The 22,374-nt window shown below is 40.0% G+C and overlaps 1 protein-coding gene across 8 annotated transcripts in view; it reads right to left on the bottom strand.

Moving 5' to 3' along the window:
- Positions 1–22,374, bottom strand: part of TNIK (TRAF2 and NCK interacting kinase) — a 368,566-nt gene that overhangs the window by 12,805 nt on the left and 333,387 nt on the right. For 6 of the 8 annotated variants that reach the window (XM_042456004.1, XM_042456002.1, XM_042456007.1 and 3 more), the window contains 7 exons: positions 21,813–21,997; positions 20,060–20,186; positions 11,121–11,285; positions 8,818–8,889; positions 6,082–6,196; positions 3,617–3,787; positions 1,463–1,606 (listed from right to left, as the gene is read on the bottom strand). In XM_042456004.1, the coding sequence (XP_042311938.1) occupies positions 1,463–1,606; positions 3,617–3,787; positions 6,082–6,196; positions 8,818–8,889; positions 11,121–11,285; positions 20,060–20,186; positions 21,813–21,997 (979 nt within the window). The remainder of the gene's footprint in view (positions 1–1,462; positions 1,607–3,616; positions 3,788–6,081; positions 6,197–8,817; positions 8,890–11,120; positions 11,286–20,059; positions 20,187–21,812; positions 21,998–22,374) is intronic. The other 2 variants (XM_042456005.1, XM_042456008.1) reach the window with 1 other exon arrangement.

Raw genomic sequence — 22,374 nt, forward strand, 5'->3', positions numbered from 1 at the left:
CCTTAGCTTAGGGAATTGGGGTGGGAAGTTTAATCTTCTGTCTCCAATTCAAGACAGAATCCTCATGGTTTCAATGTGCAATGTGTCAATCAGAATAAAATGTGGGGCAGAAAGACAAGTAGCCAATCTGAGAGGACAGGATAGCTCCTTCTGCTGGAGAAGATCAATCAACTAGACTCTGAGCTCCAAGCAGGGTGGTGGAGCCATCTCATCTCACAGTGGCAGGATGAGGCCTCACCTGATGAAACCACAGGCTACAGGGCTCTAGAATGTGCTCTAAAAGATGCAAATAGGTCTTTGTAGTATTATGCAGTTGTGCAGGGGGTGAAAATTGCACTGCCTCAGGTATGTCTGGTAAACATTTTATGATGACCAAAAGTTGGGGATTTGTAAAAACTGGATGAAAGACATCAGCGTGACACAGAATATAACCCATATAAAAACTGCTTAGTCAATAGTTGAGACACTTTGAACACACATGATCAATATGAATAATGGTTCCCATCACTTCTACTTACATGAAGGTTAGTGGTTAGCTGCTGATAGCAAATATGACTAATGGTACTGGAGGAAGCAAAGCCTAACTCATGTTTCATTTTGTCTACTCTTGCCAGGAAGGCATGTGCCCCTGAACATGGCAACTTAGTGGTGAACTCTTTGCTGGACTGTGTGGCTTGGCAGGTATCTACCAAGGCCTCAAATGTTTGAAATAATTTGTAAGCAGGTGTAGAATCATGTACATGCTATTTAAATTTAATCTTGCCTTTCTTCCAATGTGGGGGTCCATATATACAGTAAATAAATAAAAAATAAGGACTTTCAGCCTTCCCCAGCTAGGTGCCCTACATATGTTTTGCATTGCACCTCCCAGAATCCCCCAGCAGCTGGGAGACCTGCAACCCAGCACTTGTGGAGAACATCAGGATAGGAAAATCTGGTACAAAGTAAATCAGCATGGGAGATATGAAGGTAAATCTTTTAATCTCTCCATTTAAGAGTATTGATCTTGTCTCTGTCATGTCTATGCATAGTCTTCTTGTACATATGGGAAATGTATCCCTGCTAGATGTTGTGAGATTGAAACTCCCATGGTTCCTGACCACTGGTCATGCTGGTTAGGGCTGTTGGGAGTTACAATCCAGCTACATTTGGAAGGGCATAGTTCCCCATCCCTGCTCTGCATGGACCATCTACTGCCCAATAACACTAAAAAACAGATACCATGCATCTTCTGCTATTTTTCTGCTTTGCTACCATAAACAGTCACAGTTTAAGAATTGTCTTAGACTCTAATTTTGCTTTTGGGAACAAGCCAATGTGTCCAGTAATTAACAAAGGAAAACAGACTTCCTTCTTCATCGGCCCCTTATTAAATGCAAAATATACCTTAGCTTTTGCTGGCTTTTATTGGGCAGAAAGAAACCTGGACCAAAGTAGAAACAATGAAGCAGGTTAGTTATACCTGAGATAGTAACAAGGACATTGAGTCCTTCTAGCACGTCCATCTGCTGAAATCGCCTCCTGTTGATTAGATTGTACACTTTCCCTTGGCCACTCCGATCCAACAGCATTAGGCCATTTTCTGTCCCCACCAGTAAATTTACACCTGTACAAGCAGAGAAGGCTGGTAAAATCTTAACTTTCATTAACGAGAATGAGGGTATTTGCAGCAAGCATGGAAAGGAATCACAAATTAAGGCTGCAACCTACTAAGAAACACTTCAGTTGATTAAACTATCATAGACATCTGTTTGTAGGTTTTATTATAGCCTTTAAACAAAAATGATACTTTAAATAGCACATACCATTTTAAGATTAGGCATTCCCATCTATGTTAGAAAATAAGAGGATGACTCATTTAAGACTGTGCTTGAAATATGTACGTAATGTTTTCAGCACTGCCATTTCAATAAAAGAGTATTTTTTTTTTTTAAAAAAACAAATCTTCTCATTTAACTGGGTACATTTTATTAGTGAATTAGAAGTGTATCAGGATAATGTAACCAATTAATGTTAATCATGTTAATCATAACCCTGGATTTGCTCAGGAGAGTGTGAGGAACTGGTGGCCTATGTATTTTGACTCCAACTTTAAATAGTCCCAGCCAACATTGCCAATGGTCAGGAGTGACAGGAAGTGAAATAGATCAACATCTGAAGAGTGATAAGGATCTCATCCAAATCTAGGAAATCCCTTGACACACTTGTGCTGCAGTGTTTTATTGCCAGAGAGCTTGTGACTCTCCTTCTGCCCACTAGTAGGAGTTTCTGGTATAGTCCTGAGCCTTACCTTAAAAAGCAAGGGGGGAAAAAAGCAAATACCCAGTATTATGGCACAGGAAAATGACTTCCACTCCCCCCCCCCCCCCAAATCAGGTAGTAACCAAAGATATTGAAATGTGTGTGCTGTAACAGAACAAATTACTTACAAAGAAAAACAAATTTCAAAGCATGTATGTAGGGCATAAGAATGAGCACACATGCTGCTGTTTGCACATTTAAATGTGTGCAGACTTCCTCCATATAATGCAGAATCCTTACTAGGTCATAATCCTAGCTGGCCCAGCCTTACCCTCATAGGGAGGAGTCCTACACATGTACACTGGAAACCCTTTCTGACTGCTACGAATGAACAGATGAGTTCTAACATTAAATTCTGACTGAATTTAATGTTAGTGTGTGCCTTCAAGTAGTTTCTGAGCAAAGGTGACCCTCAGGTAAACCTACTGCAGGGCTTTCTTGGGAAGATATGTTGAGGTGAGGGGAATTGCCTTTGCCTCCTTCTGAGGCTGAGAATGTGACTTGCTCAGAGGTGATTTTGTCAGTTCCTTTTGAAATACAGCCTACAGCACCTGGTATTCATTGGCGGGCTCTCACCAAGTACTAATCAGAGCTGACCCTGTTTAACTTCCAAGTGTGGTGGAGTCTCCCTATTTGGAGGTTTTTAAATAGAGACTGGATGGCCATATGTCTTTGCTTGTTTATTCCCATGTTGCAAGAGGTTGGACTGGATAGCCGTGTGGTCTCTTCCAGCTCTATAATTCTATCAGATGGGTCTGGTACCTTTAGGGTATTTAGACTCTGGCTGCATTTACAAATCATGATTTCTTGCAATCCTTGTCTTCCACCTACTCTTCCACCCGTCCTCTTAACCTGATGACTAGAATGTGTGTTCCTTGGGTAAGAATCTATAATTCTATTTACTGTGCTTATATCATGACTGTAGAATGCTCCTGGTATCAAGTTCACATACAGGGAGTGCATGTGTCTGTGTTGCCACATATACATAATTAAATTTATTATTTTGCTATGTTCAGTCCCTTCAAGTGGTGCTAATGTCCTATTAGTAATAAAGCACCAAACTAATGGCATGTTACCCGAAAAACCCTCAAGAAACAAATAGAATGAGCCTTTTGAGATTTGATGGATAGAGATGACAATGGGCTGTTTAGCATCTTGCCCCAGAAGAGGAAATATTGAGCCCCAAACGTCAATGTATCTGGGCAGAGTCTCACTGTCTTTGAATCTTGGACTACTATCTTTTCAACATAACTATTATTTTTCGTTTAACAAACAGATTCCATTTCTGTTACTGACAAATATAAATAAGAAATACCCCAGAGAGCTGCACAGAGGATTTCTGAATTGAAACGCTTTTTGTATTTCCGGATCTCTGGTGTGTCACTATGAGGTCGAATGTTGGTGGGGTTCACATTTACAACTGAAATTTTTCTTGCTTCATTCAGCTTGGCCTGTTCTTGCCTCAGCAGTTCACTGGTAAACAATGCTGGAAAAGAATATGTGAAATATAAGCTTTGCTAGATATATAATACAAGGATTTTATCAGTTAAATACTGACTCATATATTTCTTAAAGTGCCACAAGAATTCCTTTCTGTGGCTTCTCCTGCACATCCCTACCATGTACCAATTACACAGCTATTTCTAATCAGGATTTTATTCAGGGCTCAGGAAGCTGAAAGCTGGTGAGGAAGGGAATATTATTGATTCTGTCAATGTGGTTCTTTCAGCCACATGTAACTGGAGTAATGTCAGAAGAAGCCAGAGGGAGACATATATTACAAAATGCAGGGAAACTAGCATTCAAACTACAGTGTGTGACAACTAGAAGAAGAGGTAATTGCCTGTGTTGCTATTGCAACCACTATGTATAATGTGTAATATTTTAAAAATATTATGGGTTCCTATTGGATGGCATTTGTGATGTCAGTGAAGGATACAGAACTACTTTCACCACATCAGTCTGTAATCTTTTAAAGGTGGGTGTTGCTTTATTATTTTTAAAATAAATTAGTGGCTCAAACATTTCCTTTTAATTCTTTTTTAGGAGACTAATTGATCTCCAAATATGGTAGTATTTGTCTATCCTTCATATATAAAATGGCAAACATCAAGAAAGCTACCTCTCCTTTGTAACACACCCACTGCTTAGTGTAAAATTTCCTTTTATATTTCATTTGGTTCTTCAATAATTACCTGTTCTCTAGCTTCAACACTGTCAGGATTGAACACTCCCAAATTTGGAAACATAAAGTTCCATCAGAATATGAACAGATGAAGCATGATACTTGCCCAGAAGACTCCTGTACTCTAAGGAGACTGAGAATGAAGGACCACAGGACTAGACATCTATAGGCTACTTGGGAAGCTTGCATACAACCTCTTTCCATTACCCTCAGGACTACAGGGACAGAGGAAGTGGTGGGCTATGGAAGAGCTTCAGGGCTGACATTAAAATGCCCAGTTAGCCACTCACATCCTTGTTGCTGCTTAGATCAGGACCCAGTTAAGGCCCAGGAAAGAGTGAAGCCCTCAGCCTGAACTACATCATTGTTGAAGCAACAGGTACCTTAGAGCTCTACGTGTACATGCAAAATCTTCCTGAACTGGGCAAATGGGCAGATGCTGGCATGCACATGAATTGTATTTTCTTCTTTAATCAAATGGTAAATATGAGGACAGTTAACTCTCACAGTGAGCCAAACACCCCTGCAATATGAAATGAGTGAAACAAGTGGTACTGAACTGGGGTTTACACAACTACAGCACTAAGGAGAAAATGTGTAATTTCCCCTAACCAATGTGTCCCTCTTCTGCTGAATTTGCCATGTCCATAGTGAAGAAAAAACAACACTTTTCTTTTAAAATAGGGTGAGCACTCCTTGCATATATATTGTTTACAAGTAGAATCATGAAATCATTCCTTGTTTACTGGAAACATAACTTTTCTGCCTCCTCCAAAGCAAATTGGCAGCAATGGCATGTTTCTTGGTACGCTGATAGAGATGCCAATGTGGCTTCTAATCCCTGAAACTACCTCTTATGGCTCATGTACAAGTTAAGAAAACTAATGGGCTCAGCACAAACCATGAAATCTGGATAGCAAGACACATGTTCAGACATCGTTTAAAGGTGTTGAATGAGCTTTCAGCACTGAAACTAACCAAGTTTATGACTGGGTAGTTTCTGGGTGGAAAATTACTTGAGAATTCCATGTATGAAGATTTGAGATCCTTCAAAGAGGAGGGTGGGCTGTAATTGCTACTAATAAACTTTTCCTTCACAGGAAAAACAGCACAAGCTGTTATTCTGACATGACCAATGGGAGATGAATGGCAATGTTTCTATTTCTTTTAATTTTCCCTTTCTTTTTAAAAGTCATTTTGAAATTTAAAATGTGATGGTACCATATTTTGAAGCAATCGTTTTAGACTAGTCACAGTTAGGGTCTCTACAGAGGAGTACTCTGGATTGCACAATATTCACAAGAAAATTCTGTGCATGTTAACATCTGGCCCACAACAGGCTAGTCATAAGTATAAGCTGTGAACATAACAGGTTTCAGCTTCCAGGCTGCCCAGCCAAATTTTGTAAGTGATATTTTTGCCATGGTATAAACTAGAAACTGCAACTGATGCACATAAGTAGCCGATTGGTACCCAATACATGAAAGATTTTCACATTTTCTTCCTAGAGGTAGCATATGACCAATGTCTGTGCAAAGAGACCCTAAATATCTTATATCTAATATTTTTTGTCTTGTTAATATTCCTTCCCTTACCAGTAGCAGAAGATTCCTCATCATCATCTTCATCTTCATCTGTAGGGGAGGTCTGATACACTCTGGTATCCACAAAGGGGGTGAAAGATGCTTTTGTGCTACTTCCCATACCATACTATAACGTAAGAAAAACAGGTACGATATGGTCAGAAGAAGGTAACAATAAGGATTTTATTTTTATACTTGATTACATGTTGAGAGTGCAAGGCTTGTAGTCTGTAGCACAGTATGCCATGTGTACAGTAGAGAATCCATGTTTATTTCTTGGAACTTCAGGTAACCCTGTCTGGACAGTTTCTACTTGCATCTCAGTTCATACATGTGTGTACCTGGGGAGAGCACAACCTGTGGCCCTGGATTGCTTCTTGTGTAGTCTTTCAAGCTGATGGGACCCCACCCATTTTCCTCTGCAGCTTAGCTCATTAACTGGACTATTAGGGAAGAGGAAGTGCCACTGTGGCCTAGAGAGAGAGTTTGTAGTGAAATGGTTAAGAGTGCTGAACCAGAGTTTGGAAAATCCGTGTTCTACTCTGTACTGAGTCATGAATGGTACTAGGTGACCATGGGCCTTGTTGGTTTTATAGGATTTCTAGGTAAATAAACTGGAGGAGACAGAAGAGGCATGTATACCACACTGTATTCACTGGAAGAAATGTGGAATATAAATGAAATGATGAATACAAGAAAAAACAGTGCTGTTCCCTGGCTTATGAGATTATATCCTAAGGGTTCTCCATTGCTGATGTACATCACCTGATAACTTCAGCATCAACTGATGATTTACATGTGTGAATAAGCCACTTAAACTTAAATATCAAGGACATAACTCCATTTTCTCAATGCAGGTCCTTCATTATCAAGCAATTTTGAGGCTTCTGGAAGTCTAAGATGTTAAAGATTCAGTTAATAATATTTTTCAATGAGATATTTTCATCCTTTCAGTTGGGCTTCATCAAGTGATGAGAAGTCAAATGACATCACATGCATTTGTGAGCCAGCCCACACTAGTGTCTGAAACTCCAAGGGGTTGCATGCCAGAGCCACTGCCAGAACCAGCTTGACAAAAAAAGTCTAGAAGAGCCACTGGTCTGACACAGTACCATCTATTACTTACATGCTAGACAAACAAACAGACCCCAAAACCACTTTTCCAAGCTGACTTTCTGAACTAATTGATTTCTGCACTTCTGAAATATCTAAGGTGAATGCCAAAAGCAGAAATGTTTCCCCATGCTTTACAGTTGAAAAGTCCTGAAATATACTGTCCAAAAATATTGAACAAATCCTTGGGACAAACAATGCAGAATTTTAAATCCAGGATGCACAAACTTTTTGGTCTCAAAAACAGACCATCTTGACTTGGCTGGGGAAACATATACAAATGTGCCCAAATAGGGAGGAAGAAGACTCAGAACCGCTGTGGTGGCAGAAGGCTTTAAATTTATCATTGCCCCATTGATGTGGCTATTACAGAGTTGCTGAGGTAAAAGAAGACTCTAGTCTCCACCTTCCTTGATCCCAACTGTCATAACTTCTTGCATGGCACCATCAGAGGTGTGGAAACAGAGACCCTAATCAGCCAAATGGAGTTAAACTAATGGCCCAGAAGACATTATTTATTACAACTTTTGACATATTGTAGAGCTGAGAGAAAACTAACAAAATGGGTTAAAACAGGGGTAAATATAAGATATTACATTTAGGCAGGAAAAATGAAATGCACAAATATAGAATGGATGATATCTGGCTTAAAAGCAATGTAAGTGAAAAGGATCAAGGAGTTTTTGTAAGCAGTGTGAAACAGCAGTCAAATACAGGCTCCATCAACAGGAATATAGTATCTAATCTGAGGAAAATATTAGTACTACTCTATTCTGCTTTCGACAGGCTTCATGTAGAATACTATGTCCTGTTCTGGTCACCAGAGACAACCAGGCAAGTCTGGCAAGGTCTGGAAAGCAAGTCCTATGAGAAACCAATTAGCAAGTTGGGTGTTGTATAGATTGGACAAGACTGAGTGGTGATATGGGAGAAGTCTATGTTAGACCTCTTCTTCTTGATCTGGTAGCTTTCAATATACAGGGATTTGCAATTGTACATCCAGTTATATAAACATCCATGCACAGCCAGTACAGCTCTGACATGGATTCACAGAAGTGCATTCATTGGGTCCAAAGTACTTTAAATATAAATATAGATTCTCCTTTTGCACGAACTGAAGGCCAAAGACTCATGTTGCTTGTGCCTTAAGAGACCCCTGAAGTATCTGTATCTGAATTTTATTGGGTTATCTGTATCTGCATTGCATCTGAAATATACAGGGCTCAATGAGCATACCTCTATGCAGCAGAAATCCTCTCTCCAACTTGCATTTCGCACCTTTCCTTCTTTCTTTCATTGTTTTGGAAACAGGATGTCTACTTGATCTTCTGATTCTTGAGAACTATTCTTTAAGTATGGAATGACATGACAGAAGCCACTATATCAGCCTCTGAATTAGGAAGACTAAATTAAGAAGAACTTGGAAACTTACTTTTTTGGATTACAGCTTCTAGAACCAAATCATCACCTGGGGGATTTTGGAACATGTGATCCAAGAATGTATGTTTTCAAGTGCTAATCTGTGACACCAAAACACCCTAACTTAAATTAATTAATGAAGCTTGTGGTTTATTATACAGGAAGAATGACTGATTCAGGACTTGAATCCATCATTCTTACTTGCTGGAGACCAACCTTTGAGATACACCGGTTTGTTTCCATGTTGCCTTGAAGAACAGGAACAGGATGGTCTGGGAAGCGACTGCTCTATATCAGAAGGAAATATCAATAGAAATCCACTGATGATATCCCACTTTACAAATCCTCAGGCTGAACCCTGGGTGAGGTTATATTCAAATTAATGCAGCATGCTTTTATTCATTATTTTTATCTATGCCACCTGACAGATTTCAGGATAATTTCAGCGAATTAAATTATCGTTTGATGGCAAAATGTATTGCATAAATTATACATGTACCACTGGAATGTCCACAACTTTTTAACTGTACAGTGGTTGTATGCTGACAAACCCAATTTGTGAATGTCCCTATACAGATCTAATATATTTCCTGGTTTTGAAGGAGCAGGTGGCATACAGTAATGAATGCTGTCTTTTTTATATTTGGATCTCTATCAATGTTTTTCATATATGAATGCTGAGAATCACCAAATTTCAGACTTATACTGTATTGGAAAAATACATGTGTGTCTTCAAGGAATAATTACATTCAAATCAATTCTTTTGTGTGGCTGGAGATGTATGTGGAAAATGCTTTTGTAGTTGCCCTAGATAATGTATGAGGAATCATGTTACCATATTAGTAAGATATATTATATTATCCAGGGAGAAACGTGGACACATTCAACAACATGGGTCATTCTGGCTTTTTAATATCATTTGCAAATGACAATTTTAGTCCTTAAACACAACTGTTTGCACAATAAATTACCATTTGGCAACTAAATCTGTGGCTGTACTCTAGTTGGGATTAGGAACTGGATTTAGTTCAGGTTTTGTTCTAAAGGAAAGTTACTGTAAATTCTTCTTGATAGCTATGGGATCAGGATTTCATCCACAGGAATGATCCACTTGTTTTTCTGCTACATTATTTACCCAGGAAATGTTCTATTTATTACCTCTATTAGGGACTGTAATAACAGAAAGAAACCAGAAAGAAAAATCTACCTTCCATCATTGTTATTTTATTCCTTCCTGGGATTTATTTCAAAAGCCACTGTGGCCTAGAACAAGTCTGTGATTCAGGTTGAAAGCCAAAGCCCATGCCAGGCAGCTGTCATACTGGATAACTGCCTAGCCTGCAGGCTGTAAGGAGATAACCAGTCCCATGAAAGCATTTGCTACTCTTTAAGGTACACATAAACCTATAGTGTTGTGAGGCTGCCACTTGGGTGTTCCAGAAAAAGGCAGCACTATCTCTTAACGTAGAAAGAAAAGGATTACACTAATGAGTTCAGGAGCAAACATTTAGAAGAATATTTAGCCCTTCAGAGATTTATTAAGAATTGGATGTGTCAGCTTCTGAAGCCTCACGACATAACAATTTAATGGCCATCTCAAAATCTATAAATGAATTAGGCAAATTTAAACAGTTTCTCTTAATTTACTCATTTATTCTGCTCCTGTAGACGAGACAAATAGGAAAGAGCTGTGAGTCTATAAAACTGAAATCAGCCCTTATGCCTCTCAAAGGTTAATAGGTTTTACTTACCTTTTCCTAGAATATATGGAAAATAATTTCTTCACAACTATCAGAAATCTGCTTTGTGAAAACACAATACCATCTTCCTTCAAACAGCTGAGAGGCTCAGGAAGTGGAAATTCTTTGTTCCTGTGGCATCTGACAGCCCAATCTAAACTGTATCCATGGGTAATTGAGAATTCTTTGAAGATTTTTGTACTTCTCCAGTTATTATAGCAATAGCAAGTACATTTCTATACTGCTTATCAGTGCATTTAAACACTCCCTAAGCGGTTTACAAATTGTAAGCTAATTACCCCCAACAATCTGGGTACTCATTTTAGCGACCTCAGAAGGATGCAAGCCTGAGTCGAGCTTCAGCCCTTTTGTTAGTATTGAACTCGCAACCTTATGGTTTGTGAGTGAGTGGCTGCAGTACAGGCATTTAACCACTGCGTTACTACTTAATGCTGTTACACTGGACTTTCAATACCTCTTCTGATCTTCATTCCAAATGCAATAGAATCAACAGTTTTGGAGAAAACAAAACAGTAATAGGTTCCTTTCTCTTTTTGCTTCTAGAGAGGTCTGCGGAGAAGTTTATACCTCAAAGTGCCCTTACTTCTTCACCATGGTTTTGAGCAATGATTTATCAAATAAATTCAACTCTGTTTATAATCATAATACATCATGAAGGGGAAAACCAAAAGCCTTTGCAACAGGAAATTAATAGTTCTAGGAAGCAAAGTGAAAGGAAAGGTAGACAGACATTCAACCAAGAAGACCTTTGCTACCTACTTCAGCCACAGAATCCATCTCTTGGTCATGGGTGGAGACTCGTCCGAGACCCTCAGTTGGTGTACCTGCAGGAGAGTGGCTCTGTTGTACCAAATCTGGGAGGTTGACATGGCCAGCAAAGCCGTTGCTGGCTGTGTGGCCAGAGCGCTTTTTGTCGCCAGGCGTCTGCACAATTTTAAAGCAAGAAGAACAAACAAACAAACAAACAAACAAACAAAAACCAATGAAGTTACCATATAGTGACACAAGTAGCTGAATGAACAATCATGAAACTCAACAGGTGGCAACAAGATGAAAATAAGTTCAGGAATTAGGGAACCATGCTAAGTCATCATCCCACAAGGGTAGGCTTTTGGGTACATGTGACAGGGCTATCACCAGCATTCAAAATGTGATACTCCCTCCAAAGGGAAGTCAGGCTGGCTCCATTCCACTTGAGTTTCTGGCAGACAGCTTGGGTCCCATACTGGGAGAAAGACAGGATATACATGAACTAAACCAATAAATAAATAAACTAAGACTGTTGTTTTACATGGTCTTTGGATCACTGAAATTGAAGGTGCTTGTTCGAATTATTTAACTATTGTTTTAGTTATGTTTTAAATCTCATTAGGAGCCCTGGTGGGCTGACAGGCAATAGATAAATGTTTGAAACAAACAAAGAAACCGTGTGATCATTATCATTTTCAAGACTCTGTGGCTAAAAAAACTCATTTGAGGTTCTTTGCTTATGTAAACCAACTGTAAATGCTATCAAACATGCCATAGAAGTGGAAGAGAAGTCTTAGGCACAGCTGAGTCACCATAGGTTCATAACTGAATCAGACACCTCATAGCAAATGCCTCTGGCAGCACATGAATTCCTGGAGGGTTGACTACTAGAGCAGAGACGTACCAATTGTACAACCTGGAACCTTCACATTGATGCAGCCTCTCTGCCTTGCAGTATCAAAGGAGTCTGAAAAGGAGCATGCGATGACATAACAAACCACAGTTGCCAAAAAGATTACTCTATTTCCCCTTATTGACATCATTAATGTAGTAGCCATTCTCTTACACATATAGGTAATCGTGATGGGGCTGTTCTGTTCCTGAACTGGGAAACAGAACTTGGCATAGAAAAAAATGATTTAAGTGTTGCCTGAAAAGATGGCTTAAGATGCTGGTATTTCAGGTTTTAAATTCTGTTTTCAAGATGGGAGGGGGTTCTGTCTTGTTTCTCTATGGTAATTTTGCTGCTGATTTCATTGACAAGTAATTACGGTAGGCCCTGGCATTCATTGCCTCTCTAAAACAGTGCTTCCCAAACTTGGGTCTCCAGATTTTTTGGACTCTAGCTGCTAGAAGCTTTAACCAACAGCCAGGTCTTCTGGGAGTTTCAGTTCAACAACAAAGAGACCAAAGGTTAGGAACCACCTCTCTTGTTTTACCCCTGCAGGAAAAGTTACAACTTTGGAGGGTAGAGAAATAAGAAGATACTAGGCTCTGGTGATGGGGAGCACCTGGGGAAGGGGGAAAAATTTAAAAAAGAGAAAAGAAGGGGGAGAATGAATTAGTAATATAATTAATAGTATTATACCTTTGTGTAATTAATTAAAGTATATGGTGAAAAGAAGAAGCAAGAAGAAGAATGAAGATATTAATAGCTATTTTAAGTGTTTTTTTAAAAAAATATTACTAGTCTAATTAAAATTAAATGGTTTGAGATGAATAGATTTAGATAAGGTAGTAAAGAATGGATAACTAATGTGATATACCATACATATGTGGAATGTTATGTAAAGGTTTCCTTATATTATTGTTTGTAGGATATAATACTAATAAAGATTTTTTTTTAAAAAGGAACCACTTCTCTAAAGGAAGATCTGCTTTTATGGGACTGTGAACCTTGTAGGTTCTTGTGCATGGAATGTTTCTGCTGAGGTAGTTGGAACCTGTTTTTATATTGATAATCATTCTGAAAACAGAACAATATTACAGAAAGAGGAATGTGGCAACCCTTACTGTGCAAGGCATTACTGCGTTTTGAAATGTGGTTTCTGAATCCTGAAATATGGTATATGGGGGAGAAGCCATTTCATTAAGCTGGATGTACATTTTGAGTCCACATGAGTTTCTCCAGTCAATCAACAAATGTAGAGAAATGCAAAATAAATTAGCTGCTGGCAAAAACTGTCTTAGAGCCAGGGTATATCATTCACCACTGACTGGTCACACTCAGTCCCATGGTCTTCTTTCATACATTCGTTGGCCTCTGATTTAAATCCTAAAAATTCAGGTTTTCATTCAACACCACCACCAACAATTCTAGACCTTTGTCTAGAAGTGAGATGGCACTTTTATTGCAAAAAAAGAAAAAGATGTCTACACAGTATTTGTTGCCCAACTACTGCCTGATCATGTATTTGGGCTACTTTATCACATGCAGTCAAATCAAGCAGAAAATCTTTCCTGTGCTGTATTCATTTATGTGGATTTGTTCCCTGCCCCATGGGAGAAAAATTCCTATACTTAGTATATCAGTATATCAGGGAAAAGTCTTGGTTGAAGCATTTTATTCAACATCTCAATTTTCTTGTGCAAGGAGAAATTCATTAGATAGGTCTATTGCATCACAGATATAAAGTAACCTGCAGAAGCAGTGGTAGTGTCAGAAACAATCAGTTCAAAGTGTGTGGCTCTCTGGATAGTATTATTCAATCTTTAAAGAACTAATAGGCCTGTTACAGACTGCCAAAATAAAGCTGCTTTGGGTCTCTTTGGAGGTATGCTATTTAAATGATGCATGGGTCCTAAGAGTCTGGAGGTCGCGCCAAAGCCACACTCCATTCCTAAGCACTGGAGTGCAGCTTTGGTGCAGCTTCCGGATTCTTAGGATGCATGCATCATTTAAACAGCATACCGCCAAAGAGACCCGAAGCAGCTTTATTTTGGCAGTCTGTAACAGGCCATACATTCTAAACCAAAAAGCAATTTTCTGCTCTTACATTTCCTTACTAGTACCAATTACACTGGTTCAGATATACTGATCTCAGCTTAACATATAATGATTTATTAAGCCAAGACTGAGAGCTACATCTCTGTAGTTGCTCCTCCTCCAGTGCCTCATTGTCTTCTTCTACAGTTGTACCGTGGTTTCTTCAAAACTGCTACTCTTTATACCTGAAATGGGAAACTGTGGTTCGATCTGAGAATCTAAACCATTGTTTCATATTACCGTATATACTCGTATATAAGTCAAGGACAGTTTTTTGGGCCAAAATCATGGATTTTGATATGACCTGTGGATAAGTCGAGAGTAAAACAATAGGGACTATTATAAAAGATCTAAAGGGAGAAACAAACACCACTTCCCTCCCTCCTCCTCCCTCTATGGACCTCTGTCAAGGGTCAAAGTCTCTGCATGGAAAATGGCAAACCTCAGTGCACAAATACACACACACACCCCCGCCTCCTCCTCCTCCCCCACTCTTTACCACCAGGATTTTCAAGGCTCAAATCTTGCAAAATGGGGTCCAAACCTCTCTCTTTCTCTCTCACCTTCACCCCTAGGATTTCCAAGGCTCATGGCTTGCAAAACAGGGTACAAGTTTTGGCATTCTCTCTCTCTCTCTCTCTCCCCCTTGCCTCACCAGCTGTTTATTAGCTCTGGCTACTAAGGAAGGCTTAGTGATAAGACACAGAGGAGAGGGTGCGGAGACTCAAACGGGGAGCTGTTTAAAAAGGAAGGGTGGGCACTTCTTTTAGGAATTTTATAAGCAGTATTAACTTATTGCCCCATATATGTCGACCTATTCTTGACTTATAGTTGATTATATACAGTATGTTTTTTGTGTCCATGATAAAATCTGTAACAGGAAACTGTGGTTCAAAGTAACCAAGATGCAATACTTTAAACTAGTATATGAGGGGAGGAAGGGTGGGTGAGCACAAAGGCACACAACTTGTTTTCAGTCTGATTGGCCCAATGACCAAATATATGCTATTAATATTTTGTTGACTGCATGCATAGGTTTGAATAGAAACTGCAACTATGAAGAATTGTTGGCCCAATTGGCCTTACTCCATGGAAGCTGATGCCTGGGTTTTGACAAGATATGTAATTACTGCAAGATAAACATTACAAGATTATCATTCTTGTAATAGCTGTCACCATATCTTTGATGATATTCATGACTTGCCACTGTCCAGATTGTGCCTAGAGCAGCTCTCTACCATTTCCCCCCACACCTCCCCAGATGCTACTCTGAAAGAAAAAAACCCCACTCTTCACAAGGTAGAATGTGAACTCAAGTTCTGACCTTACCAAGCCAGTAGCTACTTTTCTCTAGTGTGTCCTTTTCAAATTCGGTATGGTAAATTTATGTGATTCAAGACAGCAAAGAACAGCTTTGGTTTTTCATCCTGCATGGATAAATAGATCTCTTTTTATCCTGACAGGCATGGAAGACTCACATTAGCATCAATGAGAGTTATATGCCTCTGCAAAGAGCAGAAAAACCCCTTCCATCTGTAACTGGGAAATGCAATATAATCCAGCAAAATCAACCTTACTTTGTTCTCTCTTCTTGTCTCTGCTGGCAACCAACAAAACAGACAGACTCATCTCAGTTGCAAAAAGTCACTGTTGAGGGTACTCCCCCCCCCCTCTAAATTTCAAGCTTGGCAGAAATTGTCAGCAGCACATTACAGTTGCAGCAATCTGCTGTCTATGTCTAATGTGTCACTTATTAAGGGAAGACCAAAGAAGAGTAATGTACCTGAAAGAGATTACCTGAGGTTGCATAAGTAGCATCTGCCACAATTCTTGAAACTATTTATTCAGGTGGCAAAGAATAATTTATTAAAACACCACAAAAATGGAAGCACAGATGCCTTTTATGGCACTTATTACAGCATGTCTTGTAAGGTCTATCAAGTTTATAGTCACATTCAGACTTTAAGAAATAAGGAGTACATTAACAAGGCAGAAATGTACTTTTGCATATGATTTCTCCATGCACAATGATGTTCTTGCTCTATTTTAGGGAAAACAGACTCTGTTTGAATCCAGAGAAAATGGAAGTGCTCGTGATAGGTTCTCCTGGCCCGGGGATGGCGGTGGTTCCACCTGTCCTGAACGGGATCACGCTTCCTGTGAAGGACTCAGTACGCAGTCTGGGGGTGCTCCTTGACTCGTCGCTCCACCTCACATCCCAGGTGGATGCAACGGTCAAGAGCACCTGTTATCAGCTTCGACTGATACGCCAGCTGCGCCCCTACCTTGACCGGAGGGACCTTGAAACAGTAGTACACGCTCTGGTAACCTCTCATTTGGATTTCTGCAATGCGCTCTACATGGGGCAACCCTTGTACCATACCCGGAAGCTGCAACTAGTGCAGAATATGGCAGCAAGACTGGTCACTAATACATCTAGGGCCAGTCACATAACACCGGTCTTAAAAGACCTCCATTGGCTCCCTATTCGCTTCCGGGCGCAACACAAGGTGTTGGGTTATTACCTATAAAGCCCTAAATGGCTTGGGCCCAGGGTACTTAGAGGACCGCCTCTCTCCATACAATTGTCATGGCCAGCCAAGATCAGCTCTCGGAGGATGAGGAGGAGGATGAGCCTCCTCCAGAGCAAGGGCTGATTGAGGCAACGCCAGATGCTGTTCCTCCCTGCCAGGTCCCAGCTGTTGATCCTCCAGTCCCAGAGGAGGAGGTTCAACCAGGTCCTAGTGCCACAGAGAGGCTTCCTTCGGTACCACAGCCTAGTGTGGAGTCTGGAGACGCTTGCCTGCAGGTGCCTTCTTACAAAGAGAGAAGAGCCGAGAGTTCTTGCAGACGCAGATCACAGAGGATTGCCGAGAGCAATCAGCCAACCAGCCTCAGTGGCGCGGAGGGAGGTTTCCCTTACTTAAGTCGGAGAGAGACTAATGCTGGTTGCTAAGTTTATTGCATGATCCCTCGGCGTGATTGCTGCTAGCTCCTAGTATCTAGATTCTCTGTTACCTTGACCTCAGAACCGGACTACGTTATCTCTTGGCTGTTTTGACCCTGGACTGTTTGACTACGCTGTTTCCCGGTATCCTGACTTCGGCTTGACTTTCGGAACGTTGGAATCTCTGGAATCCTGACTTCGGCTCGTATTCTTGACCTGCCCTCGGACTGCTTCTTTGCTGGTCTGCTTTACTTCCACTGAACTAAAGCTCTGTTATCAGCTACGGTCAGTGTTGCTGGCAGCTTTCCCGAACAACAATCCGCCCCGCACACTCAGATCAACAGGGCAGCAACTGCTAAGAGTTCCAGGGGCGAGATTAGTCACTACCACCAGGAGGGCCTTTTCCACCTCGGCCCCCCACCCTCTGGAACTTGCTGCCCGTCGAGCTCCGCTCGGCTACCTCCCTGGCCCAATTTAAGAAGGGGTTGAAAACACTCTTTTTTGAGCAGGCCTACCCCTGACCCCTCCCTCCTGAATGCCCTCCTCCCCCCTCCGCCAGCATCGGTGAGCTGGCATGAGTTTTTTAGTGTTTTTAATGGAATGTTTTAATTGTATTATTGTTTTTACTTTTGTATGTATTTATATTTTGTTGGAAACCGCCTTGATATTTGAAAGGCGGTATATAAATAAAACTTTATTATTATTATTATTATTACTGTTAGCATCACAGCTAAGGTTTGTCTCCACAGCATTGATTGACCTCCCTGGCTCCATAGCTATTGCTCACATTTGGTGTCAGAGATAATCATTCAGTATTATTATTCCATTCCAAAATCCTCCTCCCCCCATTTTTTTTAACAGATGGATTCATTTTTTCCCTTCGTTTTCAGGGAAAGTAGCTATTTCTGGACTGTGAGCTTCATGCAGCTCATAACCCATTTCGATCCTTTTCTTCACTCTTCACTCCATGCAACCGTTACATATAAGAAGAATAGGTCTTATTCATGCAAACTGGACTTTCTTTTCCAAGTCTAACTGCTGTGTCAGTGTGTATTTTATAAAGTAGCTGAAGAGGGAAGGAAAACAGGGGGGACACAGAGAACAGATCAGTGGGAAAACGGAATGAACAAGTGTGTGTAGGTAGGAAAGAGAATGAATGAATAGTTGGATGGTATGTATGACTCTATGGATGTTGTATATGTGTGTGAGGAGGAGGTAGTAACTCCATTGCTGCCTATTATTTCAACCCCTGATAGACTACCTTAGAACAGGAGTGAGCAAAGATCAACTGCAGGCTGCACACAGTTCCCGGTGTCCTTTTGTGACCCCTAAGGGCCCAATTTAATGATCCCAGGGACCTCAAAAACATAGCAAAAATGCCCCACATGCATTCTAGACCATGTTTGGTGATGTCTGAGGGCAAAATGTTGAGTTTTCTTCATACTGGTGAGCACCCTTCCAAGGTCTTCTAGGGGAACTAATATAGCCTCATATACTTTGTTAGTTGCCCACCTCTGTCTTAAAGGAAATACAGGCTTGGGGGAGAAGAGACAACCCAGCTCCATCCTAACACATGCCTCCTCCAGTCAAAAATTCAATCATTCTTCTGTAGCTGTGCTAAGTCTACAGTTGGCCCTCCACATTTTCAGATTTGACTTTTGTGAATTTGGTGGTTTTGATTAATATGGTCTCTCTAGGAATCTCTAGATCCTCTAATGCAACTCTGCCAGAAATTGACCACTGATTTGTACCTAGAGGTTCCTAGAGAAAACATACCTCTAGGCATTTGAAGGTCCTCCAATATGATTCTATGATCAACTTCTGGCAGATCTTGACCATAGAGTTACATTGGAGGACCTGGAGATTCCTAAAGAGGTGTTATCTTAGGTAAAAAGAATAGTGCTTTTTTATTTATGGTTTTCCCACATTCGTGGGGGTTCTTAACCCTAACCCCAGCAAATGTGGAGGGACCACTGCAGTGGATTCCTCTCGTCCTGTACAATGTGGACAATACTGATAAAACACTGGAGGACAGCACTGTTTTCTCTGCAGGAGCTGCTTTTATTTCACAGATTTTTCATCTAGAAGCAATCTAAGCAAGTGGCTCTCTGTACAGTTTATGGTTTTGGTCAGTATGAAATTAGGGAAGATTTATGTGGTAGTGACAGAATATAGAATTTAACTAATGGGCCTAAATGCCCTCAAGGAACCTGATCCCATCTGATCATGGAAGCTAAGAGAGTCAGCCCTAGTTAGTACTTGGATAGGAGACAACCAACTGATACCAGGTGCTGTAGGCTGTATTTCAGAGGAAGAAACTGGCAAAACCATCTCTAAATATTCCTTGACTAAAAAAAAATCCCTATGAAATTCATGAGGTCACCATAAGTTGACAAGTGACTTGCAAGTACACACATACACACATTCCGCAAAATGTTTCAGCTTTGAATTTTTAAAAAAACTGGTAGAACAGATGTAACTGAAATTTCATTGAGGTGGCTGTCTGCCCTTATTATTATGAAAAATTGAAACAAAAGTCACATGTATTGCCCTGTGGATTGACTTTACAGGAATTTTTCTTTCTTTCTCCTTTAAATGAAATTAAAAGCACTGCCATTTGAATACTCAGATAAAAGAGCTGCAATTAAGCTAAAATAACTGAGAAACTTTAGCAGATTGCTAAAGAAAAATTAGTGCAGAAGTATATGTTTCAGCCGCATTTCTAATGTAAATCGTTTGCCAGTCTTTCAGTTTAGGAGTTTTGTTGTTCTAAGCCAGAGTAAAAGAATTTAAGAATCCAGAAACAACCTTGCTGTGTCCTACTATGTTCACTGCTGTTTGCTATTTGAAGAAACCTCTTTTGTTTAGATGATATAATTATATTAATCAGTCACTAACAAGCATAGTTTAATCAATCACTTTGTGCTCAGAGTACACAGAGTAATTAGTATTCTTAGCTTACAGAGACAAAACCTCTCGGAGATGTTGGACAAAAAATAGTTGCCACCCACTTACCTCCCTTATCATTAAAGTTCCTTCTCTTGATATACTGCTAAATGTATCCGTGTGGGATGGTTCAAGCCCATGACTTGACACCAATCCTAGGTTGTAACTCTCGTTGTTTCCTGAAATTCCTGTTGGTCTGAAAAATATCAGAAGTGGCGGAGAGTATGATTTCAGGACAAATAACCAAAGTAATTTTTAAAATATGAACAGGCCCATAAATGCCAATACATATGAAAATCCAGGACAGGAAATTATAGGAATCTGTCTCTGACTCCAAAATCTTGGTCTCTTTCATCCTCATCATACTTTATTTGAGAGCTCAATGTGCAGGTTTGATGTAAGAAATGGTAATTCTTCATCCAGTTTCCCCCTTCTCTACTCATAATGTACAAGGAAACATAGGACATGACATAAACATATGGTATATTTGTCCTGGTCCTTCATAGCATCATTGATCATGTCATATGGAGATGAGCAAGCACAAACATGACAATAGTTAAACATACTGCCTTCACCAGGGGAAGAAGAGAAGGAAACTGCATGGCAACTCTGATTTGGATCACAGTTGGTTCCAACCTGAAAGCCCAGGGTGCATGTTACAATGGACCAAGAGATACTACTGAAAAAAATTCTCTAGCTTTCCTGGCTGGTAGCATTTTCAAGCATTTGCCATGCTATTTGACTGTTAAGTGTCATCTTATACCCAGCTTGAGCCAGATGTATGGGGCAGAAGTCCAAAAACTGATAATACATTATGTGAAATGTGTAGAGCTGTTATTTAGAAAATGGCAGTCAAGAAATGGAAGTAACAATTACAAAAAAAATCAATATGCAGAGAGGTCACAGGCCCTCTTTCCTTCCCAAAACAGATAGTTTTCAGTGGCATCCCCATGTAAAAAAACCACTGCAAGGTTATAAGCCAGACATGGGCAATTTTGTTTCTAATGACTATCCAGGATAATAAGGAGAGGTCTTTCAGGAATATATAGAAACATGAAACGGGAAAGATAACATATAGACCTTACAAATAAGTAGCTTTAGTACACACAATCCAGAGGGCAACAATGAAGCTACAGTATGATGTATTTTAACTACACTAAGCAGAATATAAATAAGTATTTCCCCAGATTTTGCCCATATACATTTGGATGGCTAAGAAAAATCAAGAGCAGCTGCACACTGATGCCCAAAGGCAGAAACTGACCTAGATAAGGTGGTTTATGAAAATATAGATTAAAGACTGTTCTAATAATGATCCAGATGTACAGTTATGAGCAACAATTATTCTTTCAGACTTCAGAATACTATGGAATTGTTTAAACTGTGGGATAATGCAAATGGCATTTCACAGTGAGTATCACACTCATTTATGACAGTTGGCTGAAAAAGTAGAACACTGTGGTCTTTCTTGCAGAAGTGCACAAAATCTCATCTGAAAGGCTGGGATCAAAGGGCTGGCTACAGTTCCCTGTGAAGTACACAACTATAGTAGAGCCTTCCCATTCACAGCCGTGTGTGTGTGTCAGAGTTCCATCCCTCACAGACAGTTAAGCCAATTGATATAGAGAGGTAGCAGAGAAAAACAGAATGAAACAGTGTGATGGTAGGGAATGAGTGATCCTAGCACCATGGGGAGGGACCAAATTGGAGGATGTTGTGTTCAGTGACCGTCAAATCTTTTATACAAGCCTGTCATTCCACTCATTGCTACAAGTGCACAGTGTAATTATCATAGATTTAGCTTCACTAAAATGTGCCTTACATAAGCCTTGGAATATCACTGACAGGCACAGTCCCATCCTGTGTCTCACTCTCCCCATCTTCCTCCTCCTCCTCACTGCTTTCAGACTCCTCGCTTGAGGAGGAATAATCGGTAACTTTCTTCAGAGGCCGGTTGGTTTCCTCAATACGAAGTTCCCTTAGTTCTTTCGCTAAGGCAGTAAGATCCTGTAAGGGGAGAGAAAACATGAAAAACAACATGAATTTCATCTAATATATCAAGGGAAAATGCAAGATACCTTTGGCTGAAAGCTACACTCGGCAACACAAGAAACCAAAAACAATACATTAATACTATTCTTTATAACATAGAACACATATAAGACAACATAGCATGTAGCTTTCGTTAAACAAACAAACAAACAAACAAATAAACAAAAAACAAGCAAAGTCTCTATACTCATCGAAAACTCAACAGGCAATCTGCTAGCTTTGCTTGACCACACAGTTGTGTGGGTACAATTGTAGTCTTCTACATACAGACACAGCACAATTGTATGTGTTGAAAACATGGAGTTAAGTCATCGTCATAGTAAACTCGAAAA

The sequence above is a fragment of the Sceloporus undulatus genome, chromosome 3, assembly GCF_019175285.1.
Source record: "Sceloporus undulatus isolate JIND9_A2432 ecotype Alabama chromosome 3, SceUnd_v1.1, whole genome shotgun sequence".
In the NCBI taxonomy this organism is placed as follows: domain Eukaryota; kingdom Metazoa; phylum Chordata; class Lepidosauria; order Squamata; family Phrynosomatidae; genus Sceloporus; species Sceloporus undulatus.